Genomic DNA, 22,778 nt, shown 5'->3' with positions numbered 1-22,778 from the left:
TCATTAGAGGTGATTGTAGCCAAAGACAGTTTGTGAGAAGCTCAGTAAATTTCACTTCCTCAAATGAAATTCAGGAAAGAGATTGCCATTTTGCTTATTGATTTATTTTCCTGCTTTCACACATCTTTGAGGCTTTGATAGTGATCAAGGGTCAGGTTCAGCTTCACCCACTTAGGGATTATGGTTCTCCCTCATTCACACAGACCTGCTTGCTCTTTCATTCTCACATTCTCATTTATTTACCTTTTTTCTTCTCCTGCCCTAACCTGTGTTTGGTGAGTGGAAGATGCAAGTTTTTGCTTTCAGCGTTGGGAAGAACTTTTCCCTGAGCTCACCAGCAAGCCCATGTGGGCACGCACAGCGACGCAGCATGGCTTCAGGTGTTCAGAACAGACCTGGGCAAAGATGGGTAGAGAGTCATGAGGTAATTCTGGATTAATTGTAGGGATGACTCACCCAAGGTACGTCTGTCTAAGCTTTCCTGTTCCTGGGACTTGGCTCTTTGTTGTCCTGAACAATTCTATGCCAAATGAATTGGTGCAGAAGAAGTTGGGCAGTTGGTGTTGCTCTGTAACCCCTTTTTGGGAGTCCTACTAGAGTCAGCACGGGGGTTAGTCAGGGGATGGAACCACTGGAGGTAAAAATGTGGCTTCAAAGCTGAGATGGCACAGGCAATGCTACAGAAATTGAGATTTTCCATGAAGGAAGGGCTGCAGTCACTGGCCACCAGTATGGCCCCAAGCCAGTGTTCATTTTCAGGTCTGGAAGAAGCAGTTTCTGGATTACCAGGTACCCGAGGGACTTGAAGGCAGGTACCACGGGGTAACAATTTTGGGTAATTTTCTCCAGGTGGTGATAGCTAGTGTTGGCTAGGGCTTTTTTAGATTTGCACCTGTATGCAAATCCTCATTTGGGTTTGTACTGTGGTACGGTGCCCATTTCTCCTCAAAATCAAATCTGCCTTTGGAAAACACTGCTAGGCACCCGTCTGCATCCTTAACCACTTGGATGTATTCAGATGCCAGGGCAAGGATGTGCCAGCAAGGGTCCTTGGGTAAGGGGACCCTGGATTTTATGTCCCCAAACAGCTAACAGGCAGACAAATGTGTGTGTGGGTGGGCAGACGGCAAAAGCCATGGAGTGTACATTATTTCGGGGGATCTGCATTCCCAACAAAGATGAGCTATTACAGCCTTCCAAGACAGAGGGGTGGCTTTATAGTTCAAACAGCAACAGTTCGTGCTTTCAACTCAAAGGCCTCTCAGTTCAGAGGGCAGCATCTTGGTCAAGAGGTTCTCTCTCACGCTAGTCTCTTATCTTTTTGTCCGATTTAAATGAAGTTTGGGCTAAAAGCTCTTGAAATTACAAGAGTGGTTACTGTCCCATAATGTGTGTGATGCTGCTATTCAGCGGAGGCATACTCGTTCATGGCACAGCAGTTCAGTACAAAGTGCACTAAATTAACTTCAGCTGCCTTCTGGCTTATGTTGCGGTGCTGTCTGCACCCCTGCTGAAATTGCCTCTCGTGTGTCACTGTGAGCTCAAACTACTGGAAAAAAAAAAAAAAAAAAGAAAAGGAAAGAAAATTAAATAGATGGAAGCACTGTTTCATTGGGAACCAGTTCTAATTTTAGCTATATAAAATAAATGTATTAAAGTGTACATATCTGTTGTAGACGTATCCTCATTTGGAAGGTGTCTTGCATCAGGAATGTTCTCTTGTGTTTGTGCAGCAACTTGCACAGTAGTTTCTGAGGCTTTATCTGGATTCATTGCAATTAAACAGGCACTCTTGACTGCAGGGAAATAGCATGGGTGCTCCCAGCCTTATAAATGCCACTTAATGCTCAGATTCCCATTAGGACTTGGTAAACTCAGCTCAAGGTGGCAGTGCAAAGGTAACCTTTGCTAAGAGGTGACATCTTCCTGGCCATCGTAACCCAGTGTTACCCTATTGCTTATGTGACCTTTTCTGTAAGAGTCCCATCTTCACCTTTTTACCTTTCTGGCAGATAAGTGTTTTTGATGATGACAATAAAGATACCACAAAGCACTTTTATTCTTGGTTGCCCCATCTGGGCTGTGCGTTTGATCCGAACGGCCGGCGTTCCAGTCAGATTGCACTATCAGATGGAGCTGGCTCTATTTCCTGCATTATTCTTCCTGGCTGTACCACATTATGCAATTATGTTTGCATTTAAACCTGAGCACTTACCTGTAATGATGCTGTAGTTCAGTACATGATACATTACAGCAGTAGATAATGCATACAGATAGGCTAAGAAAGCATGTTGTTGATGTGCTAAAACTAAACAGGGCATTGCATTTGAAAGCGGGCTCTGAAAGCTCACAGATTAGGCTGAGGGGTTTAAAAAGCTTGCATTACTGAAACCACAGCCGTGCAGGGTGAAACCCCCTTGCTGCTGGGCAGGTACAGGATGGAAAGGGCAGGGCAGGTTTCCCAAGGGCTGCCCTTCAGTCTCCATCGCAAACGTCTGCCACTGGCACTGCTGGTTGCTGCCACCCACTTCTGCAGAAGCAGGAGGGTCTCGGCAGCTGCTGGGAGTCCCAAACCCTGCACCCCTGTAGCACAGCCTAAGAGAGGAGCAATGAGGCAGCTGAGAGAACTGACTGTGCCTCCACTGCTGGCCAAGCCCCTCACACCTGCCTTACACCTGCTCTTATCCCTGTGATGCAGATGCAGCCTTGGGGGACAGATTCTGACCAGCTGGTTTGCATTACTGTAATTACTGTGCTGTTATGAACACACACACACACACACACACATATATATATATATATATGTTTACAGTGGTGCTCGGTGGCTGGCTGGCAGACCCTGTCTCCAAGCGCTGAGCGTGATGGTTACCCCTGAAGTGTACCAAGGCACTTAATGTCTCATCTCCTTTAGGATGTCGCTTCTGGCAGATAAGGTGAAGACTTAAGTAACTTCCCCACCTCTTTGCAGGGCACTACACTGGAGCAAGGGCACAGATTTCAGAGAGTAATAGCTTTCAACACTGGAGGTCTGTGTCAGAACCTACCCTGGCAAGGCAGAAAAGCTGTATAGCCTGAAGAAATTTCTTTGTGGCCATTCAGGTCCTCCCTCTCAAATGTGGAATTTACTTTTAAAATACTTTTGAAACAGGCAAAAATGGTCAGGCAAAATGTTTTGATGAAGCTGCTGCAGTGACTCAGCAGAAACCAAACCTGGTACAACCAGCCATGAGTTTTCCTTGCGGGATAATGAAGCAATTCCCTCCTACTACAGCAAGCACATAAGTTTTCTCTTCATTACAACGGGGATTTCAACCTATAGTCTTCCAAGCAGGTCCCTCCTTCCATCATGTTCTGGGGATCTGTGGATGGAAGGAGCAATGACTGGGCAAATGTCCTCCTGTTTATTTGAGAGAGGGAATACACAGCTGATAACATTAGGGCTCACGAAGCCTTTTACTTTTCAGTTGCATGATGCTTAAAATGTTCTCGGTGGTAATAGATGTTTCAGTGGAGCAATACCGTGATGACAATGAAATATTTTTCAAGATATGCCTGAACCTCTTAATGAAATAGTGAAAAAAATTGTAATAGAAGAACAGAGGAAAAGTGTCCAGTGACAGTCACATAACTGGCTCTGCTGCTTTGGCTGAGGAGGTATATGCTGTGGATGCATATATGGCATCAGTGTTTGTCCTTGGATTGTGTGGCTTTGCTGTCTATACGCTTCATTTTATGCATAGGATGTACCAAGTTGTAGCCTACATGCAATGTTTTCTCTCTTCAAAGCACTTTTGAGTCTTGGCCTCAAAAACCAGGTTTGCAGTGGAGACGGTTTGTGCATCAGTTCACTTGTATTCCCTACTTCCCCCTGAAAGCTGTGTGAAAGTCAGGGGCTGGATCCCACACCAGTGCTCTGGCCTTCCTCCCACCCTTGCAGCTAATTTGGGACTCTCATAAGAGTGTTTTTTCTCCTGACTGATCCAAAACCCCCATCATCATCATTGGATCTCCACTGGCACCGTTGGGGTGGACCAGCCTCATTCCTCCCACCCCATTTACTGTAGCGTTCATTCAGAAATCCTTCTTGCTGACATATTTGATTTCTTTTCCTGCAGGTGGTTGGAAAATGGTTAAGCTAATCTTTGTATTTGCAATTTTTGCTCTTAGATTAGTTGAAGTAAGTCAAGATCATTCAGTTTTGCGATGATACTTCCATGGTGTGTACTGCAAAGGCTAACACAGTCATCAGGCTTGGTTATCCTGTTTGTGTCAACAACATGATGTTGCAATTTTCTCATTACCATTAAATTACCATTTTTAATTTGTCTCAGAAGCCTTCATTTTTTGAGAAATCCCTGGTTTAGAGAGAAGTGTAAATTATATTTGCCCTTTAGCTGTGGTCTGGAAAAGGAAAACCAGTCATGTTGTATCTGAACTGGAAGATCGCACTGAATTCCCCATTGTGTTTACACGCACAGGATTTTCATGTAAATTGGGCTTGCAGTTAAAACTGCACTGGGATAGTTTCCACTGAAATAAACTGTCTCTGAATATCAGGCCATAGACGAACATCAGGAAGATTCTTGTGAATTCGCAATGACTAGAGAAAAATTGCATTTTGTAAAACAGGGCTCTTCATGTGCCTCAAGACATTTCCTTTGCTTCCAGGGCATTTTCCTTAATATTTCCTTAATAATCCTGAGGTTTCTGATTCTAGGATTGACCTCCCCTTATAACCATCAAAAGACCCTGACAGACCCAAGAACAACACTTTGGGACTGGTGTGACTGTGGTACCTAGGCCTGGACCTTCCCCTGGGTCTCATGGTTTGTTTAATTATGGATTGGCTTAACGGCTCATACCTGCCCGTTACTTTGTGTTTTACCTCATATTTGGGTGAACTTTGTTGCCTGTGCATAAGAAGCTGACTTGTGCTATGTCTGGGACATGCACAGCCCTGACACCAGCGGTCTTTTTGTGCCCTCCCTATGAAAGCACCATTAGATTTAACTAATACTCCATGTCCTTAATTAAATACCTCTGGTGCAAAGAGCCTTACCTTCTGTGCTTGGAAATTGCAGTGATTACTCCCCTGCTGGAAAAGCCTTTTTTTTTGGTGGTTGTTTTTTTGAGTGGTTTTGAGCTGGTTTAGTTATTTGGGATTTTTTTTTCTTTAACAGGAATTAAGCTGTTTCTCATGCCATTGTCCAGTTGCAAATTGGCCTGAGACTTGTGCCATGGGCTCTGACCTCTGAAACTGCCCACTCATTTTTTTTCCTGAACTAATCAGCTAGACGAACTATTTACAGTTGGCTTTTGGGTCTTCTCACTGCTTTTGCGACTGCCCCTGTCTGAGTAATTAATGACAGCGTGGCTTGTTTATGGTCTTGAGTTACTAATGCTGTTGGCTGCAAATGCATTTTTACCTCTGGGACGTGCCAGTTTCCTGGTTCTAGTCCCACCTCACCAGCCCAGGTCAATTTTTTGTGCGTAAACAGATTTATCCTGTAATAGTTGTAGAGAGACTAGGGTCATTCATCAGTCCCATAGAGAACATGCCCAACCAGATTCTTCCCTTCTTGTGCCTGTGCAACTCAGCAGAAGTCAGAAAGATTCTGGCAGGACTTCCAAAATTTAAAAAAAAGGGGGGGGGGGGGGGGGGGAGGGGAAGAGAGAGAAAAGGAAAAGCATTTCTTTCTTTTTAACTTGAGGTACAGGGAGTCTTAACTAGAAATAAAGGTATTGGATAGTGCACCACCTGTCTAGCCATGTCCCAGACCTGATCCTTGCTGTACCAATGCTTACGGGAGTCATTAATGAAGGAACTGTCACGTGGCTTTCTTCGGTAGGTTAATACCACCTACATTTGAAAGCTGGAGTAAAGGGTAAAGAGAAGTTACATAGGAGAAGATGATGCAGATAAGCATAAAAATATCGTATTGTGGCCTTGGAAAGGTTTTGCTGGGTTATGTTCCAGGCTTGCTCTATCATGGGCAATCATGTCAAGTGTGCCGATCCATAAGGGAAAACACAGTTTGCTCGCCTGCTCCCTCTGGAAATCTGTTACAGACTCTCAATGCATGGATGGTCAGAAGTGTTCTGCCGGTTTCTGTCTTTAGTTTACTCATAGCTACAGTTTCTTTCAGTCTCCTTGTGGATAATGTTGTCTTTTGGCATAAATGATTAATTTTCTCCCACTGTATAGTTCTCTAGGTATCTTTCCTTCCTTGTTTTTTAATATGTGTAAGGCTACTTTCTTAGTGACTGGGGACTCAAGCACAACCATTGCTGCCATTTTTTGTATAATTTCTTTCAGAAACTGGAAGAAGACAGTCCCATTATCTCTCTCATCTTTGTTGCCCAGTTCGCTTACCAGTGTCTGCTCAGTTGGGTTAACCATGGGTGGTGTCTGCCATGACATGAATTCGAGAGGGGCTTCCCTTCAGGCCTCTGGATCAATAGTGAAATTCACTGTTTTACCAAGGCAGTTTGTGCCAACATCTAAAAACTGCCACCCTATTACTCATAGCTAAGCTGGCATCAGGGACTGTCTTAAAGCTGGCTCTCAGAGAAAAAGGACATCAGTGGTCAGATCATGTTATCATCAGGATCATCATCACATGGAACTGAACTGGGTGAAAAATTTCTCAAGGTCTGAAGCTGACGAACTCCTAGGAGCCAAGAGGCTGTCTTTTCTTTGAGGGAAGGCTGGGAGAAATTAGAGAAGTTCAAATACCCTCCCTGTTTTGCCATGTTCTTCTTTAAAAAGACTTTCTAAGTGGAAATAGGTTAAACAGAAATGGTAGAGATAAATGCGGTGCTTTAACTAAGAGGATGGAAGTAGATTGTCCATTGCAAACATTTCCAGAGGTTCTCCTTGTGTCACTTTCAACTTCCTTACATCCAGCTTAGAAAGCTGCTTGGAAATGCCTCAATCAATGACAAAGTTGGAGTACTGTGATGATGTGCTCATGAATGAAAGTCCTTTATGGGGTTGCTGATCACATTGTACGATCCACTAGACTGCTTTGGCACTCTGATTTCCAGAGAAACTCAATACAGGCTCTTTCAATGTTTGAAGGCAGCTTCTCTGAAATTGCTGTGTGGACAAGACAAGCCCTGCAAAAAATGGTAACTCTTAATCTCTGTCCTGTTTGCTTTTCTGTAGTGAAAACTGACCTTTTTGGAACGGGAGGGAAATTCCCTAGAGAAGGATTCACAGCGTGCTGGTTTTCAGCTCTTCCCTGCCAGTTAGTGTTTGTTTGCTGCACTCCTGTAATGACCATCAGATGGTACCCTCTGTCCCGAGACTGCTTGGAGAAGCCTTGGGAACTTCTGCATTCGTTATTAGCCTTGACTGTCTTCAGTCTGGCCATTCTTTGGTTTCATAGCACTGCCAGCTAAATACTATTCATTTCTATATAGAAGCCTAAATCCATGTATTTGTCTACAAAACAAGGTGTTGCACTGTACTGTTGGTAGAGAGGATATTGTTTCTCACTGCTTATACTTGGTTTTGCACAAAGTAAAGTATTTTCTGTTCTCTTTTGGATGATGCTATTCTGTCTTTTCTATGGAGCTGTATACATGCCTTCATTCTCTCTGTTAGCAAAATCCTTATACGCTGCTGGGAATGAAAAGACAATTGCAAAAGTCCTCTTTCGGTTCTAGTTTATGTAGAAAAAAATACATTTTTTTGCACTGAGTGATGAAATGCATGCAGGAGACTTCTTATAACAGCAGGATGAAAGAGTGTCCTGTCATGCTTGTCTCAGGGATCCTGGTTATACAGAGGAACACCTAGCCATACCAATTGAAATTCTGTAACTTTGCAGTTGTGGTGAGAATTTTTCAAGCGATTTGGCAAAGGGTTAGAGGCCCTACAAGCAGGAGAGGCGGGGAATGATGCCAAGAGACAGGTTCAGCTTCTATGGGCACTGGGCAGTGTTTTGCATGCTAACTCCACTGTCTGTAGCAAATAACACGCATTTGCATCCTTTTCAAGTATGTGTAGGAGGGAGGAGCCTGCACCAATTTGTCTGTTTTAATTATAGATGTTCTACCCACCTTCCTAATTGCTCCTTCATTAAGGAGTAGTTTGTTGTTTCTTTTTTCCCTAGGAGCTAAAAATAATCAACTTTTGTTTGTTTCTGTAAATATTTTCTTTTTTTTGCCCTTGAGGAGATAATTATTTCTATTGTTGCATGAAGATGGTGGCCAATACAGGAGGAATAATTAGAGCAGATGGCTGAAAATACTTCCCTTGTAAAAGACATCTAGTGTAATAAAATACCTCCCCTCCTCTTTTGTCTCCTCCAAATATACATTTTTCTTTCCTTCAGGTGGATGTGAGTTGGGTGAGGGGTGTAAATCTTTTCCTGATGTATTAAACTGAGGAGCTGTCAAGAGTTCACAGCCTGGAAAGTGAGCTCCCTGTATCCATCACTGAAATTAAAGTGTTTTCGAATGTGGCATGGAGTCCTGGGTCTGCGTCGTGGGGAAATATATGCTGTACTCCATCACTTAAAATGTTAACCTTGTCTCACTGTGGTGACTGAGGACAGGAACACTTGCTCTCCGTACTTGCTGGTTAAATGGCAATCTGTCAGGAAAAGGCTACCTTGTGGGTGTCAGTCTCCGCTGTGTCTGCAGCACTCCAAACCTTTGCTTGGCCACACATGCTGGGAGGCGTGTGCCTTTCTCCAGCTGGAGACCATAGGAAGCAACTAGGAGACTTCCTTGCACGTGCAAGCAGGTTGCTGTTGTGCCAGAGCGGTACTGTGCTCCGTGTCTTATCCGGGGTGTCTGGGGGAACAGATAAAGCTGGCTGCCAGGGGTGGAGTTGGTGGGAAAACCTCTCCAGGCTTTAGATTTTCTCTCTGTGGCCATGTTGCAGATGGCCCTCAGCTGAAACCCACAGCCCAGAAGAGAGTGCTGAAGCACAGAAGAGTCTTTTGTTTAACTACACTGCTGGCTCTTGGTTTGGTATTCAAATGTCCGTCGTTTTCCGACCAGAAGATGAGGGCTCTTGTCTTTGTGTCTGTAATGGTTATTGCAGTCCTCACTTTTGGGACTGTACTTTAAAAAATCTAACCAAATTATAAAGTTACCACAAAGTGGGTTCAAATTATTTACATTGTGTCTAAACAGAAGTTTCTCAACCCTTTTAAGCCCAAACCTTGCATTTTGGGGAAGAGGGAGTTAAAAATAACCAGATAAACACATTTTGTGTTGGCAGAATGATTGTTCTTCACAAAAATTTAGATGAAACATTGAAAGAGTGGTCACTTACAATCCCTTCCCTTTGTGACTTGTTTGCCAGTCTGTGTGGGGATGCCAGTATATCACTGTTATTTATTCATTTGTTGCAGTCGCTGCTGCTGTTTCTGAGCCCTGGCAGTCATAGGCACGAGCTGAGAAACTGGTACTGGGAGATCGCGTCCCCAAAGGCTGACATAAAGGCAACCTCAGGCTGGCTGACAACAGCAGCAGCTAAAAACATAAAATGGAAAGAAATCTGCCTGAAAATGGAAAAAGAAGGTGCAGAAGGGAGGAAGGAGACAATGTGCTGAATGACAAGGAGTACATCTTGTATCATATGCTCTTAAAACATCATTTTACCTTTACATCATTCATTGTTCTGGAGCTCTATAATGGGGAAGGAGTTGCTACCCCCCCTCAAATTAACCTGTGTTATAACAAGCAGTATATAACTTGGTACATAAGGTGCGGGCTTGAAATGAGTTCTGCATGACACACACCAGGTGGATATCAGGCCTGGGAATATATTGCAGGACACTGCTCATTGAATGTTCATGTTGGATCCCCTCCCTGGTACTCATGCACTGTGCTATCCCAGGAAGAGCAATGGGCTCCTTAGAGGTTCCCAGCGCTTGTGATTTCCCACCCACCTGGAGTTTCTGCCCGTATTTTGAGGGTTTGGTTTCCCACTGAGTTAGGGTTATCTGCTGTACTCAATTCAAAGTGCACAATGTTGCCAGGGTGGGTTTCCTGTGGGTGTTGGTGTAAGGGCACATCCTGCAAAAGTTTGGGTGACCATTTGAAGTGTTCAGTTCATGCTATATTTGTGTTCTTGGGGAAAACACCAGAAAAGTCTCTTGCCTCAATCTAGCCACTGATTTTCACGAACTTTGCATTTCTATGGTCTCGCTCCTCCTGTTAAACCCAGTTGAAGCTGGCCATGTTCAAGTGTGAGCGCTGACAGTGACACAGATGGATGCAGAGATGTTACGGTCTCATAAGCTCTGTTCTCTCCAAATCATCTCCCCAACTAGCTGGTGTACATTTGAGCCGGAGTGTGAAGCTACCACTTGACTGCAGCAGCTGCAGCCAGCCAGCTCCAGTTTCACCGTTCAGGCCTTGTTTTATGCCAGCTTCTCTTTCCCCCATCCTGACTTTCAAGCTCCCTGCCATTTGCTGCACCCCGTGCTGAAGCTGGAAAAAGCACAGGAGGAAAACACTCACTGCTAGCCGCTGATGTGCAGCTTTCCTTGGCTCTGTGGGTTCCTCCTGGCTCATTCAACAAGCGAGCATGGGATGGACACCCAGCCATGACCCTGGCGCTCGCAGCTGCTGCTGCTCTTCAGTCTTACTGAGTAAGTGTTTAAATTAAACACTGTCGGTCAAATGCTGGGTGCCAAGCCGGGGGAAAAATGGAAAAGGAAAGAGTTTTGCTTCTATGAAAAAATAGTGAGGGGGATGAGCTCAGCTGCATTTTGCCATAGGCTGCTTAATAGGGACTGGACATAGCCACCGGCATTCAGCAAAGGAACTTAAAAAGTCCATTACAGTTGGAGATTGCATTGGGCTTTTCTCCCAGAAAACATGAAGAGGGTAATCATATGAGATTCACAAGGTCCAGGCAAACTGTGCTTGTGATTCAGGGCAGCTGGCTATTTCATTAGCCTTGCACTAGGCGATACCTTCTGCTTTCAAAGGTCTTAAGGAGCGGCTCTTTCATCTTAGGGAAGGGTGTAGGACAGCAAGAGAAGGGTAACCAAATAAAATCTTCTGTGGTCTCATTTCCCTTCATCAGTTCAAAGCCTTTCCTCAATTCCTACAGAGCTGCTTTCCCTCTAACCACCCCCCCCCCCCCTACATTCTTCTGTGCCACGGTAATTTAAAGTACTTTCCTTTAGCAAACCCCCTTTCTCTCCTCAGAAAGATTCTTTAGATTTATTCTCTTCATGACAATGCACGGATGATACAAGAGATTATAAATGTCTCTTGGTCCTGTGTTATTAGTTGATGTTCATCTGTTCACTTTTATTTTTAAAAAAATAATTAAATAATCCAAAATCACTTGAAAGACACACGTGCAAGTGATGCACATGGCAGCAGACTAAGCCAGGCATCTTGTCACTGGCAACCTTTAGGTACTGACTGGATGGAACAACAGATATTTTTATGACCTTGGCCAACTAATTTCTGCCTCTGTGTAATCATTCTTGGGTAGTAAACTTTCTTTTGAGCAATAAAATCTGTCTGCCTTTGTTTAGGTTGATGGTGCAGGGGTTGCCTCTTACTGCGGATAAACGTATTACCTGAATAACACTTGGTTTCAGCCTATTTATATTTTTTCTGAGTGACATTCTTAAGATGGTTAATAGTTCTTAGTTTCCCAGATGGTTCCAACCATTTCTTTTGCCTTATTACAGTGGTGGGTATCAGCTACTAGCTTTTATGCCAGAGGGTATAACACTGAATGGTGTGGAGTGTTCTAAGGGTTGACAGCAGAAACCTAGCAAGAATAGCTTAAACACTCATGTTATATAGAGAACCTTAAATGAAGAACTAGTGTGTTTTCTAGTCAGAAAGAGGGATTATCTTTAAAAAAAATATTCAAATTCAGAAAAGGCGTTTATTCTTATTAACTCTTGCAAAACTTCTATCAACAGCTGACTAAGTTTTTGGTGCTAGCAAGAACAACCTGGTATATTCCTTATGCCTTTGCTTTCCCATTAGAGCTACTGGAGGCTTCTAAGTGACTTCAGAGGGTTAGAGTGACATCAGAGTGACTTTATACTGTTTAGCAAGCCTTCTCAAAAACACCCCCAATGTTCTGATGGATCCCACAATTTTGCAACTACATGATGAAGTGTTTTGCTAGTAGCATTGGTTGAGTTTGTGCCAGACAAGAATTTATGGAGTTTGTAATGGAATATGCAGTTTGTGCTGCAGTTGGCTTGGTAAGCAGTGTACCTGGGAAATATGGGTCTTTCCATGAGCTGTACCCTCCTCTGTCCCTTGTTTTGAGACAAAAACAAGTTTAATTATCTACTTTTTCAGTGGATTTATTGTATACCCTTGTATATTGTGTATCATCTGCTTCAAAGCACTGTCAGTGAAGAGCAATTCACAGCCTCTCTGGAAAGACAGTGACTAAACATATCTATCCTTTCAGCTGGAATTTTGTCCTAAATCTCTGAAATATATAGATAGATGTTTGCAAGTAATGAAGATGAAACTTGTCCTATTACACTTAGCAACCATGGAGAAATTGTACCCTCTGTAACAGTTGTGTACAGACGTGAAGGCTTATTTGTACTTCTATAATGATGAAGAGGTTCACTCCCTCTGACGCTGGAGGTTTTGCTTCCCAGATGTTTTCACTGCATGTGTGTTAATGCACTCCCAGGCTTCAGTCTAAATTGAACCAAGTAATTCCCTTTGCAGGGAAATCGTAGAATAGGTCAGAGGGTAGAACTTACCAGCATCCATACCCTACAGATGGGATGGATGTAAACCAGTAGTATCATTTAACCTGGGAGCCAGCACCCATTCCTTGCTGTAAACAATCAGGACAGTAGTCACCATATAATAGTTGGTGACATATAATCATAGGTGCTATGGGGAATATTGTATAAAATATCGAGCACGTAAAGCTAGAATTGACAAATGCACAGTTGAAAGAATAACTATCGTACCACCAGTATTGATTCACCTAAACCGCAGCTCCAGATCTCCACATCTGGCTGACAACAGCAGCAGCTAAAAACATAAAATGGAAAGAAATCTGCCTGAAAATGGAAAAAGAAGGTGCAGAAGGGAGGAAGGAGACAATGTGCTGAATGACAAGGAGTACATCTTGTATCATATGCTCTTAAAACATCATTTTACCTTTACATCATTCATTGTTCTGGAGCTCTATAATGGGGAAGGAGTTGCTACCCCCCCCTCAAATTAACCTGTGTTATAACAAGCAGTATATAACTTGGTACATAAGGTGCGGGCTTGAAATGAGTTCTGCATGACACACACCAGGTGGATATCAGGCCTGGGAATATATTGCAGAGCCAAGGAAAGCTGCACATCAGCGGCTAGCAGTGAGTGTTTTCCTCCTGTGCTTTTTCCAGCTTCAGCACGGGGTGCAGCAAATGGCAGGGAGCTTGAAAGTCAGGATGGGGGAAAGAGAAGCTGGCATAAAACAAGGCCTGAACGGTGAAACTGGAGCTGGCTGGCTGCAGCTGCTGCAGTCAAGTGGTAGCTTCACACTCCGGCTCAAATGTACACCAGCTAGTTGGGGAGATGATTTGGAGAGAACAGAGCTTATGAGACCGTAACATCTCTGCATCCATCTGTGTCACTGTCAGCGCTCACACTTGAACATGGCCAGCTTCAACTGGGTTTAACAGGAGGAGCGAGACCATAGAAATGCAAAGTTCGTGAAAATCAGTGGCTAGATTGAGGCAAGAGACTTTTCTGGTGTTTTCCCCAAGAACACAAATATAGCATGAACTGAACACTTCAAATGGTCACCCAAACTTTTGCAGGATGTGCCCTTACACCAACACCCACAGGAAACCCACCCTGGCAACATTGTGCACATGATGTGCTTTGATTGAAAATGGAATAACTTTATTTTGCTTTTGTATTGAGGTTATTCTTTCCACTGCTGTTTTGGATTAGCACAATCCAGTGAGGACCACAAATATTTCCATGTCTGTTCCACGCCCCCCCCCCCCCCCCCCCCCCCAATCAGTTGAGGCTGTTCTTGCTAGTTCACATGTGAGTCCAAAAGAATATGTTATCAATGCATGTGTCCACACTTGTACACACATCTGTGCAAAAATATGCACATGTAAGAAATCGGTCACATCTTCACTGCAAAGTTCGTGATTAAAGTTTAGAGGTAAGGAGACACCATGACTGGAAACAAGTAGGTGACATTCTGACATTGTCACGAGTCGGGAACCAGTGCTTTATTTGGAACTGGCAATGCAAGCCATTGAAGGAGAGGCAATAATAATACTGGGTAAGCTGAGAAAGACAAAAAGGTATTTGAAAAGAGGAATGTGTCTCTAGATGCAGATGAGTGGCAGGAAAGCCTTTGTAAAAGCCTGTAAAGCAAAACATTTCCCATCGAGCGGGATGTTTTAATTCTAAACTCTTTAGGCTGTTTTTACAACATTGCCAGGAATTAACATGCAGTTCTGCCTCTCGGGAGGCAGAGAGAGACACACACCGGGAAACCCGCGGACTTTCCACAGCCAGCCCTGCAGCAACCCCCTGGTGACCCAGACCAGAATGAGACAAGGGGGGCAACCCCCAAGTTGCGGGAGGTGTTTCTGAAGGCCGGGGACCTCTCCAGCCCCAACGCTCCTCCATCCCTTGGCTCCACGCGGTGTCCCCCCGGGAAAGCAGCTGGTGTGGCACAGGCGTCTCCGCTGTGCTCTCGGCCAGCTGGCTTCCTGAAGGGTGGGGAGGGGCGAGCTTTGAACTTCTCTGGGTCTTGTTTTCTTTTCAGCTTGCCCTCCAGTTTTGCGGCCAGTGGGATGAAGACTCCAGCTGGCCTGCTGGCCACCAGCCGCGAGATGGCGATAACGTCACGATAGAAGGCGGCCGGACGCTGCTGCTGGGGACCACCACCACCAGGCTCAACCTGCTGCATCTTAAAGGTCTGCAGGAGGGGGGGTTCAGTGCTCTTCTTCCTCCAGGGCGGTAGTTTTTCATGGCTGTGATCTCTCCTTCCCTTCCCCAGCTCCAGCATCGCAGGAGACCCCTGGTCAGGCAGGCTGAGTCTGCTCTCAGTAGATACAACAGGATGATGATGGGGGACAGGGGAAGGATTTAATTATTATGTACGCAGAAAGCATCGTTTATGCTGTTTGAGACATAATGACAGTACGAGTAGGAAGGCTTTTTTTTTTTTTTTTTCCTCTTTCTCTTTCCCCCAGCTACTGCCAGTGCTGCTGTCCTGAGTGGCGTTCAGTGATAATGGCAGTGCTGATAACAATAATCAACTCTGTTTTGTTTGGCATCTTTGAGGCAAACGTGTTGCAGAAGCATTTACAAAATTAATGATGTTACAGAATTACAGGCCACAGCCACCCAATGTAATAAATAATCCAAGATCCTGGAGCATGACTGGTGGAGAGTAAATAACTGTGCACAATTATGGGGGGAAACACTGGGTTTTCAGGGTTCACGTACCCTGGGGTAGATTCAGCGTGTCAGTATATCTTTGTGGCTTGTCAAAGTAGGAATTAAAATTACTTGTAATTCAGTGACAGAAATATTACTCCCTGGAAATTAGGCCTTAGTTGTGAAAACTGTTGTGCACATGCTTGCATTAAGTGAATTACTTGTTCTGGTGAAATTACTTGCTCAAAGGTAAGCCTATGTGTAAGCCCCTGCTGAAATGGAGCTCAAAAACTGGGAAAAGGACTCTTTATATGCTTAAGGACCTGGATCATCTTTGCTTGTAAAAATGATTTTTTTATATTAAAGGGATGTTAAGGATATTAGATTTTCATTGAGATGATGATGAAAAACGTGCTTTGACAATTATATTTCAATCTAACTTCATTCATTCTATAAAGAAAAATCTTTGCAAGTTTATCCCTATTGTGAGAATATTTCCAAAAAATATTAAACTTGCTCTATCTAGGTTCAGAGGTTTTCAAGACTTATTACAGCAGGCATCATTCCTGTTAAAAAAAACCACAAAACAATCAAAATTAAGTTAGAACTGAGATTAAAAACCAAAGTGAAATGTTTCAGTACAACTTTTTTCCCTCTCTTCCCCAGTGAAAATCCTAAATCTATATGATTTGAGATTCTTCTTAACCTCATTGTGATTACAGCATACAGTAGAGGAGACAGGTCAGTACCCCAGATTTCTGAGACTTTTGGCTGCAAATCTGGATGAGGATTTCAGGGATCAGTCTCTGTGAAGAACTGAGGCACAATCTTGCAGCAGAAACCCTTTGAACTTTGTGCCCACTCAAAGGCACATTTGATCTATGAGTCAGCACTCACGAAGCAAACGGAGGTCTGATTGAATTTAATGAAGTCTGGAATGGTATCTTTATGGCTTTGCCTCATCTGACATTCAAATCATTTCTCCCCTTTATCATGTGTTCCAAGAAGCTTGGTTTATAATGTAGATTAAGTTAGGAAAGCAGCATTAAAATATTCTAGATGCTGTTATTGTCTGCATTGCTACATGCCAAACACAGGAATCAAACGTTTTAGAAGCAGAAGCCTGCAAGGTAGTTGTTTACCCGAGCTTCATCTTTGCTGAAGTTTCTTTGCTGCATCCACCCCCACTTGCATGGGTGCTGCTAGCTGTTTAGTCTTGGTTAGATGTGGAGTCAAGACATGCTGGGGTCTACTCTGATATGAGACTGAGATTTATCTTTTCTAACCTTATCTTTAAGTTGTCCAGCTCAGGGAAGTTGGTTAGACTCCGGTACTGATAGAGAGAAACACACACCACCAAAGACTTGTTCGTCTTAGGCATTACAGATACCTGTTGTAAGACGAATCATGGTCAGGTGAGCCACTTAAAGTAGCAACTACCTAGTCTGTGAGCAGGTCAGATTATTGACAACTTTCCCCAGCTGCAAGGTGGGCATGACAATAAGCCCCTAACCTGCAGGCAGGTGTAGATACGGGCTTCAACTGAAGCACCCCCTTCCTAGTCTAGCTGGAGTGGTTTTCTTAGTTGGAGCTGGAGAACGGGATTAAATCGTAGTTTTGCTCCCTTTGGCTTTCACGACTCAGTATCAGGCTGTCTGTGCACTCACAAGCTGAGAGTATAATGGACTTTACAGAAGAAAAAAAGCTGGAATGCTACTGGATCCATGCCTGTGTAAAGATGCTCTACTGCTCGTTTTCTGGTGCTGTATCCAGCAAACCCAACACATGTTTACGGGCCATTTCTTGGATTCCCCTTTTTAGGACACCATGAGGATTTTGAATACTGCCTCTATGTTGTCTCCTTATGATGCTTTGAACATTGCAGAAATTGTTTAAAGAGTATTATAAGAAGGGTGTCACCTTTATATGCAGCCTTAAAGTGACCCTGCTTTGGCTGTCTTAACATACAGCAAAATACATATAGTGGTTCTGGTAGTGACCAGGTTGTCTGAGCAGAAGATCTGGAGACCAAAGCAGTAGAGAAACAGCATTAGGCAACTGAGTCCTGCTCCCTGCCATGGGGGCTCAGCAGTTTCTACCTCCTCCTCCACAAATGAAGCATGAACACTTGGTTATAGGCAGTGGAAAGTTTAGTAGCCAGACTGTGAAACTGCTCAGACAATACTGATTGGAGAAGAGATACAAGATAGATTGTAGATAACTGTATATTCAGCATATTGCAGTTATTTTCATAATCCCAACATCACAAGTATGGAAATATTTATGGTAACCCAGGACAGATGGAAATTTCCTTTGCGCAGAGCTTACAGTGGAGTAACTCCTTTGTGTTTGATGGGTTGATACCTCAGACATATGTTATTGTCTTTGTCTGAATTTATAGTGCTCTAGGGAGCTCTGGAGGCCAAAAAAGCTGCCTGACCTTTCAGGAGTACCTTGGGGATGAATTTTGGGGTGATGCAGCCAGTATACCCTGTTGCTTTTCTAATGGCAATTTGGAGATGGCCATCCTTGGAGGCATAAGGGAGAAGATTCCTTTGGCCCGTATTCTATAAAAGCCTCAATATCACTTGTCACAGCCCTTCCTGTCCCCCTAACATTTGTATCTTTGCTGTATCTTAGCTGTCCTGCTAAAACCAGCGTGCCAGTTCCCTCTTCCATGGTCAGGCTCCAGGCTGAGGTTTTCAGAAAGGTCTGACCCACCTCACCCACAGTTTCTGCCTCTAAAACCTGTGCATTCAGTTTCCAGAATACTCCAGCTAATCTGAGGTTTGGGGTTTTTTTCCAAACTATGAGATTCCAGAAAAAAAAGTAGAGAACTGACAAGCCCCAGAGATACTCAGGACAGTGCCAATTATTCTTTTTTTTTTGAAGCAATGCTTATCCATCAGTATTTTGCACTTCTTGTAATTCATGCTTAGATCAGACTGTGGCTAGAATGGGTCCTGTGCATAGAGCTGGGGAGCAGAGAAATGCAGATACTGATTTGGCTTGACTTTTTCCAAGGCTTTGGTGCTATTAGCAAAAAGCATCAAATATTTGCTGGTACACCTGCATAAGTAGTTGTCAACTAACCAGTGCTTCAGTCACTGCTGATAAAGACTGCCTTTGAGTTTGCTGAAAGAAGGAGAAAGCTTTTCCCTGTTTTCCTGTCTATGGCATCAACCATAAAACCTATTTAGGAATCCCTTGTCAGTAGGCACAGTTGGAAACTACTTGTGTTGCGGTGTTTTCTGTGCCATTTTGCTCATCCTATTTGGGATGTGCATTGTGATACTTTTTGCAGGCAGTTTCTAGTTCATATTTTCTTTTTTTAATCAGGCAGAGACATTACAATTAAAATACCGTAAAAGCGATTCTGGCAGTATTGCAATAAGCATGTTTTTTAATTAAAGAAAGAACATAGGATGTACAAATAGTACCAGCTAATGGGAAATTTCATCCAATGTATTTTTTAATTGAGATTTAAAAGGAAGAAAAGTCAGCCCTATTTCTCCCTGTTGCTGTGTGGTATTTTCCTGCATTGTTACAGTGAGGTGTACCAAGTCTGCAATAATTACAGTCTCAGAGCCTTAAAGTCCTGACTGTTTTCACGGGGGTGCAAAAAAAAAAAAAAGAAAAAAGAAGAAAGAGATATCAGTTCTTTAATTTGTTAGTATATTTTTTTGCAGGAATTCAGTGTTATTCTGTAGAGTGCAACTTGCAGAGCTGGACATTCCTGGAAGAAGGGTTTTAAGGCACTGAATCTGTAGCAGTTTGGTGGGGTTTTTTCAGTTCTTTCCACAGCTCTAAACCCTGGCTCGTGGGTAGGGGCTGCAGATTTCCCTTTCCCATCATGTTTCAGATGGGCATGTACATTAGACTCCCAGGGCTCTTGCTTGCCAATGAAATTGATTTTCTGCAACTTCAGTAGCTCTTGAAACTCCTGTGGGGTGTCGTAGGGTGAGCAGATGGGCAGAAGGTAATCCTGGCCAAGCAACTGCACATCGCTTTGGCAGAGATGGGGCTGAATCCCGAGGCAGCACCATACTCTTCCTCCACTCACCGGCATGGAAGGAGGGGATGTGCCCTTTCGGGGAAGCAGGTACTGCCTCTAATCATGGGATGGGAACATCTGCTGAGTTGGTCTCCACCTGTCCTAGATGCTAATCAGGCCTAATCAGTAGCACCATTAGTAGACCTGTCCCCACACGCTTTCATGTGGTAGAGAAATACAGCCATTGTGACCTATGGAGGCTGGGAACTGAGGTCCAGGTCTTCCTAAGTTTTTAAAATACAAATAAATACTTTCAAAGGCATGAGTCTGTATCATGAGCCCTGAACTACAGAGGAAGCATACTGTGTAATAAGTTTCTTCAGTTTTGAGGTATCCTCCTCTGGCGACTTGACAGACCGTGCACTGCTATAGCTTTGCTGTAGGAACAGGCTGTCGCTAAGACCAAGGTCCAACCCACAGTGCTGGACACGAGGAGATAAACCTTTAAATTCAAATGGCAGAAATCAGCTTGAAATGAGATAACCGTGGGTGGAGAGGTATAGCAAATAGAAACAGTCTGATCTAATAGTCACCCAGACAGACTGTAGGTGAGCAGAAGCATATTTCTGCTCTCAAAACAGTGGTCCTGTCTCTTCCCCAGTGCATCCATCCCTTGCTGAGGGAGAAACATTTAATGCACGTCTGTCACGTGGGGACTTGAAATAATAGCTCAAGGGTTATTTTTCCATCACGCCTTTACGTGTGGTGTTCACCTTGATGACTACACAAGGCTCATCTGGAAGCTTCCTTCATTAGGTTCTAGATGATGTCATACATGTTGGAAGCCATCTAGCAGTGTCCACACCTCTTCCCCACCAGGTTAGCTCTCCTCTTGCAAATGCATCAAAGATAAGTATCTCGGACGAGTACCTAAGAGCTGAAGAAGTAGAACGACTTCTTTGAAGGATATATACCTATGGCAGCATTTTCTGGGCTGCCGATCTGAATTGCCTTTGCCTGTCTCCTGTACTCTAAGGGAAGAGCCCAACTGGCTTAAAAGGGAGCATGTGCCATCTGAGCAGATGGCGGTGAGTGCAGCAAGCCAGAAAACACAGGCTTGTTGAGCTTGGGAGACAATTCCTGTCTGAAAGTACACAAGCAGCTGCCGTCTCCTCGCCCAGGGACAGATTAAGGCCTCTGTCCAACCAAACGTTAGAATACAGGCTTAATTTTTTAGCATGTTAGTGATGTTCTGGTGGAAATACACAAGCATGGGAATTCACAGCTAGTTTGGGATCTGTACCCGTGTGTTATGAATGTGGAGGTACATACCCAGGGAGGTGGAGAATGAGTTTTGGACTCTTGGTTCAGGCAGCCTTTGGGATGAAGCCAATATAACAAACTTCTTTTCTCCTTTGTGTCTTGCTTGGCAGTGGTCCAGCCTGTAACCAACTTTCATGGCTCATCCGACTGTCAAGTAAGCATGTCAACAGGGTGCAGGTGACAGTCGATGAAATAATCGGTTATTCTTATTTAAGGCTCTTAAACTCTGTATTCCTCTTCCTGTACACAGGATGACCTTTTTTTGTTGTTTTTTTTTTTATTTGCTTTGTTTTGTTTTTTTCCCCCCTTCCTGCTTGGAAGCCCCACCAGGAACACCCTTGGAGCCAGAGAGTGAGCAATAAGTGGGCTGCCAGCACACTGCAGCCTTGTTGTACAGGATCAGTTGTTTCAGCAGAGAGATTCCAGCTCTGGCAGTTGCCTTCTTCTGTTTGCCACTCCGGGATGCTTGCCAGGAATATAACTTCTGAGCTTAAGCTTGTCTCATGGGGGGATACTGTGGCTTTGTCATGTGAAACACCAAGTGAGAGGAACCAGTAAAGAGCAAGCTGGAGGCTGTGGGAATATTCATTATACATGGCCGTGGTGTACCCACAGCACAAGCAGAGCAGATCTTCCCTGCACGGTGATGGGAAGGAGCAGTCCAGCTGAGGAGATGACTTTTCAATCAGTAAATCCTCTTCTATGCAGGGGAGGTGTTCTGTTAGTTGAGGGGCATAGCACAATAATGAAGTATAAGACGATTCTTTTGGTACTTTCGTTAACACCTTCTATTATTGATTATAAAAAACTCAAAACCTTTTCAGACTATCCAGCATATTTCTTGCAGCTTGCCTGCTCTAACACTTCATTCAACTTTACATAAAGAAGTAGAATTAAATCTGGTGATAATCACTTATATCCTTGCTCCCTAATGAGCCGTTCATTAGGAAAAACTATCTTGTATCTACAGTGAATGCAAAGTATGGCCTCAAAAGATGATACTAAAAAAGGCCTCCACATAAAAGGTGTACTTTGGAATGGGAACTTTGCTTCCCTCTGAGTTTGGGAAACTGCTAGAGCGCTCTAAATCACAACCAAAATAAGAAATATCAATATCTATTTAATGCATTATAAGAACATCTACGTTAGAAGGATTTTTTTTTTTTTTTGAGAAGGGATATAAGCTGCTATTTATGAAAGTGTGAATCGTCATGACAGAAGCAAGGAGAAACGTCAGTCCTCACAATCCTCTACTCCATCATTATTTGTTCTTTATTTTTTCTTTTTTTTTCAGAAGTGCATGATGCAGCCTGTTTCCATAGTAAATGTTCTGGAAACCTGGGCTGTGGCATTGCATGAGCCAGTCCAGGACACCTGACTTAGTGACGTTTACATCAGCTTTCCAAATCCTTTTCTTTTGTGTGTGCTCTCCACTATTTCCCAAGAACTTCAGATGTCTTTTTTCACAAAACCAGTTCTGCCAATGGTATGATGTTGCTGCAGTTATTCACACAGCAGATTACAACCTCCACCTTATTATCAGGTTTTTATCAGGTTGTTTTCCTTAATATTCCCTTTCCCCCCTCCTCCCCATTATTTGGTCTGGCTGTTTCTCCTCTCCTGTGGGACAGATGGAGTTGCCTAGTTTTTCCCTCTTTCTTTCCCCCCCCCTCTCTCTCTCTCTCTCTCTCTTTCTCTTTTGTAAAGACAGATAAAGAAAGATTTCTTTTCTGGGCAGAGGTGGAGGCTAATCGCTGGGTTAATTGAGAAGAATAGTGCTTCTGATGTTCACACAAAGTATCAAATAGCCTCAACATATTTCTCCCTGCTCTCTGCTCTCCCTCACTCCACCTAAAGAGACCCATTGAATTTGCACATTACTGTACAGAAGTGATTATGGGTTTAATTGTATTTATTTTGCTTGGTGGGGAGGCCATCATAACAGTAGTTGATTGATTTTTATAAAATCACTCTCAAGGTCATATGTAGGACTTTGCTTTCCTGTGCAGCCATAACAAACAATTTGAGGGTCACAGCCAAAGGCTCAGTTGAGCAATATTCTTGCCTTCTGCTTTCA

At 43.6% G+C, this 22,778-nt stretch overlaps 1 protein-coding gene across 4 annotated transcripts in view; it reads left to right on the top strand.

Moving 5' to 3' along the window:
• PKHD1 (PKHD1 ciliary IPT domain containing fibrocystin/polyductin) overlaps window positions 1-22,778 on the top strand; it is a 275,282-nt gene that overhangs the window by 75,550 nt on the left and 176,954 nt on the right. For all 4 annotated transcript variants that reach the window (XM_040598035.1, XM_040598036.1, XM_040598034.1 and 1 more), the window contains one exon: window positions 14,768-14,918. In XM_040598035.1, coding sequence (XP_040453969.1) covers window positions 14,768-14,918 — 151 coding nt within the window. The remainder of the gene's footprint in view (window positions 1-14,767; window positions 14,919-22,778) is intronic.

Source organism: Falco naumanni, chromosome 6 (genome assembly GCF_017639655.2).
Source record: "Falco naumanni isolate bFalNau1 chromosome 6, bFalNau1.pat, whole genome shotgun sequence".
Classification (NCBI taxonomy): Eukaryota; Metazoa; Chordata; class Aves; order Falconiformes; family Falconidae; genus Falco; species Falco naumanni.
This window is presented reverse-complemented; position numbering and strand designations above follow the sequence as displayed.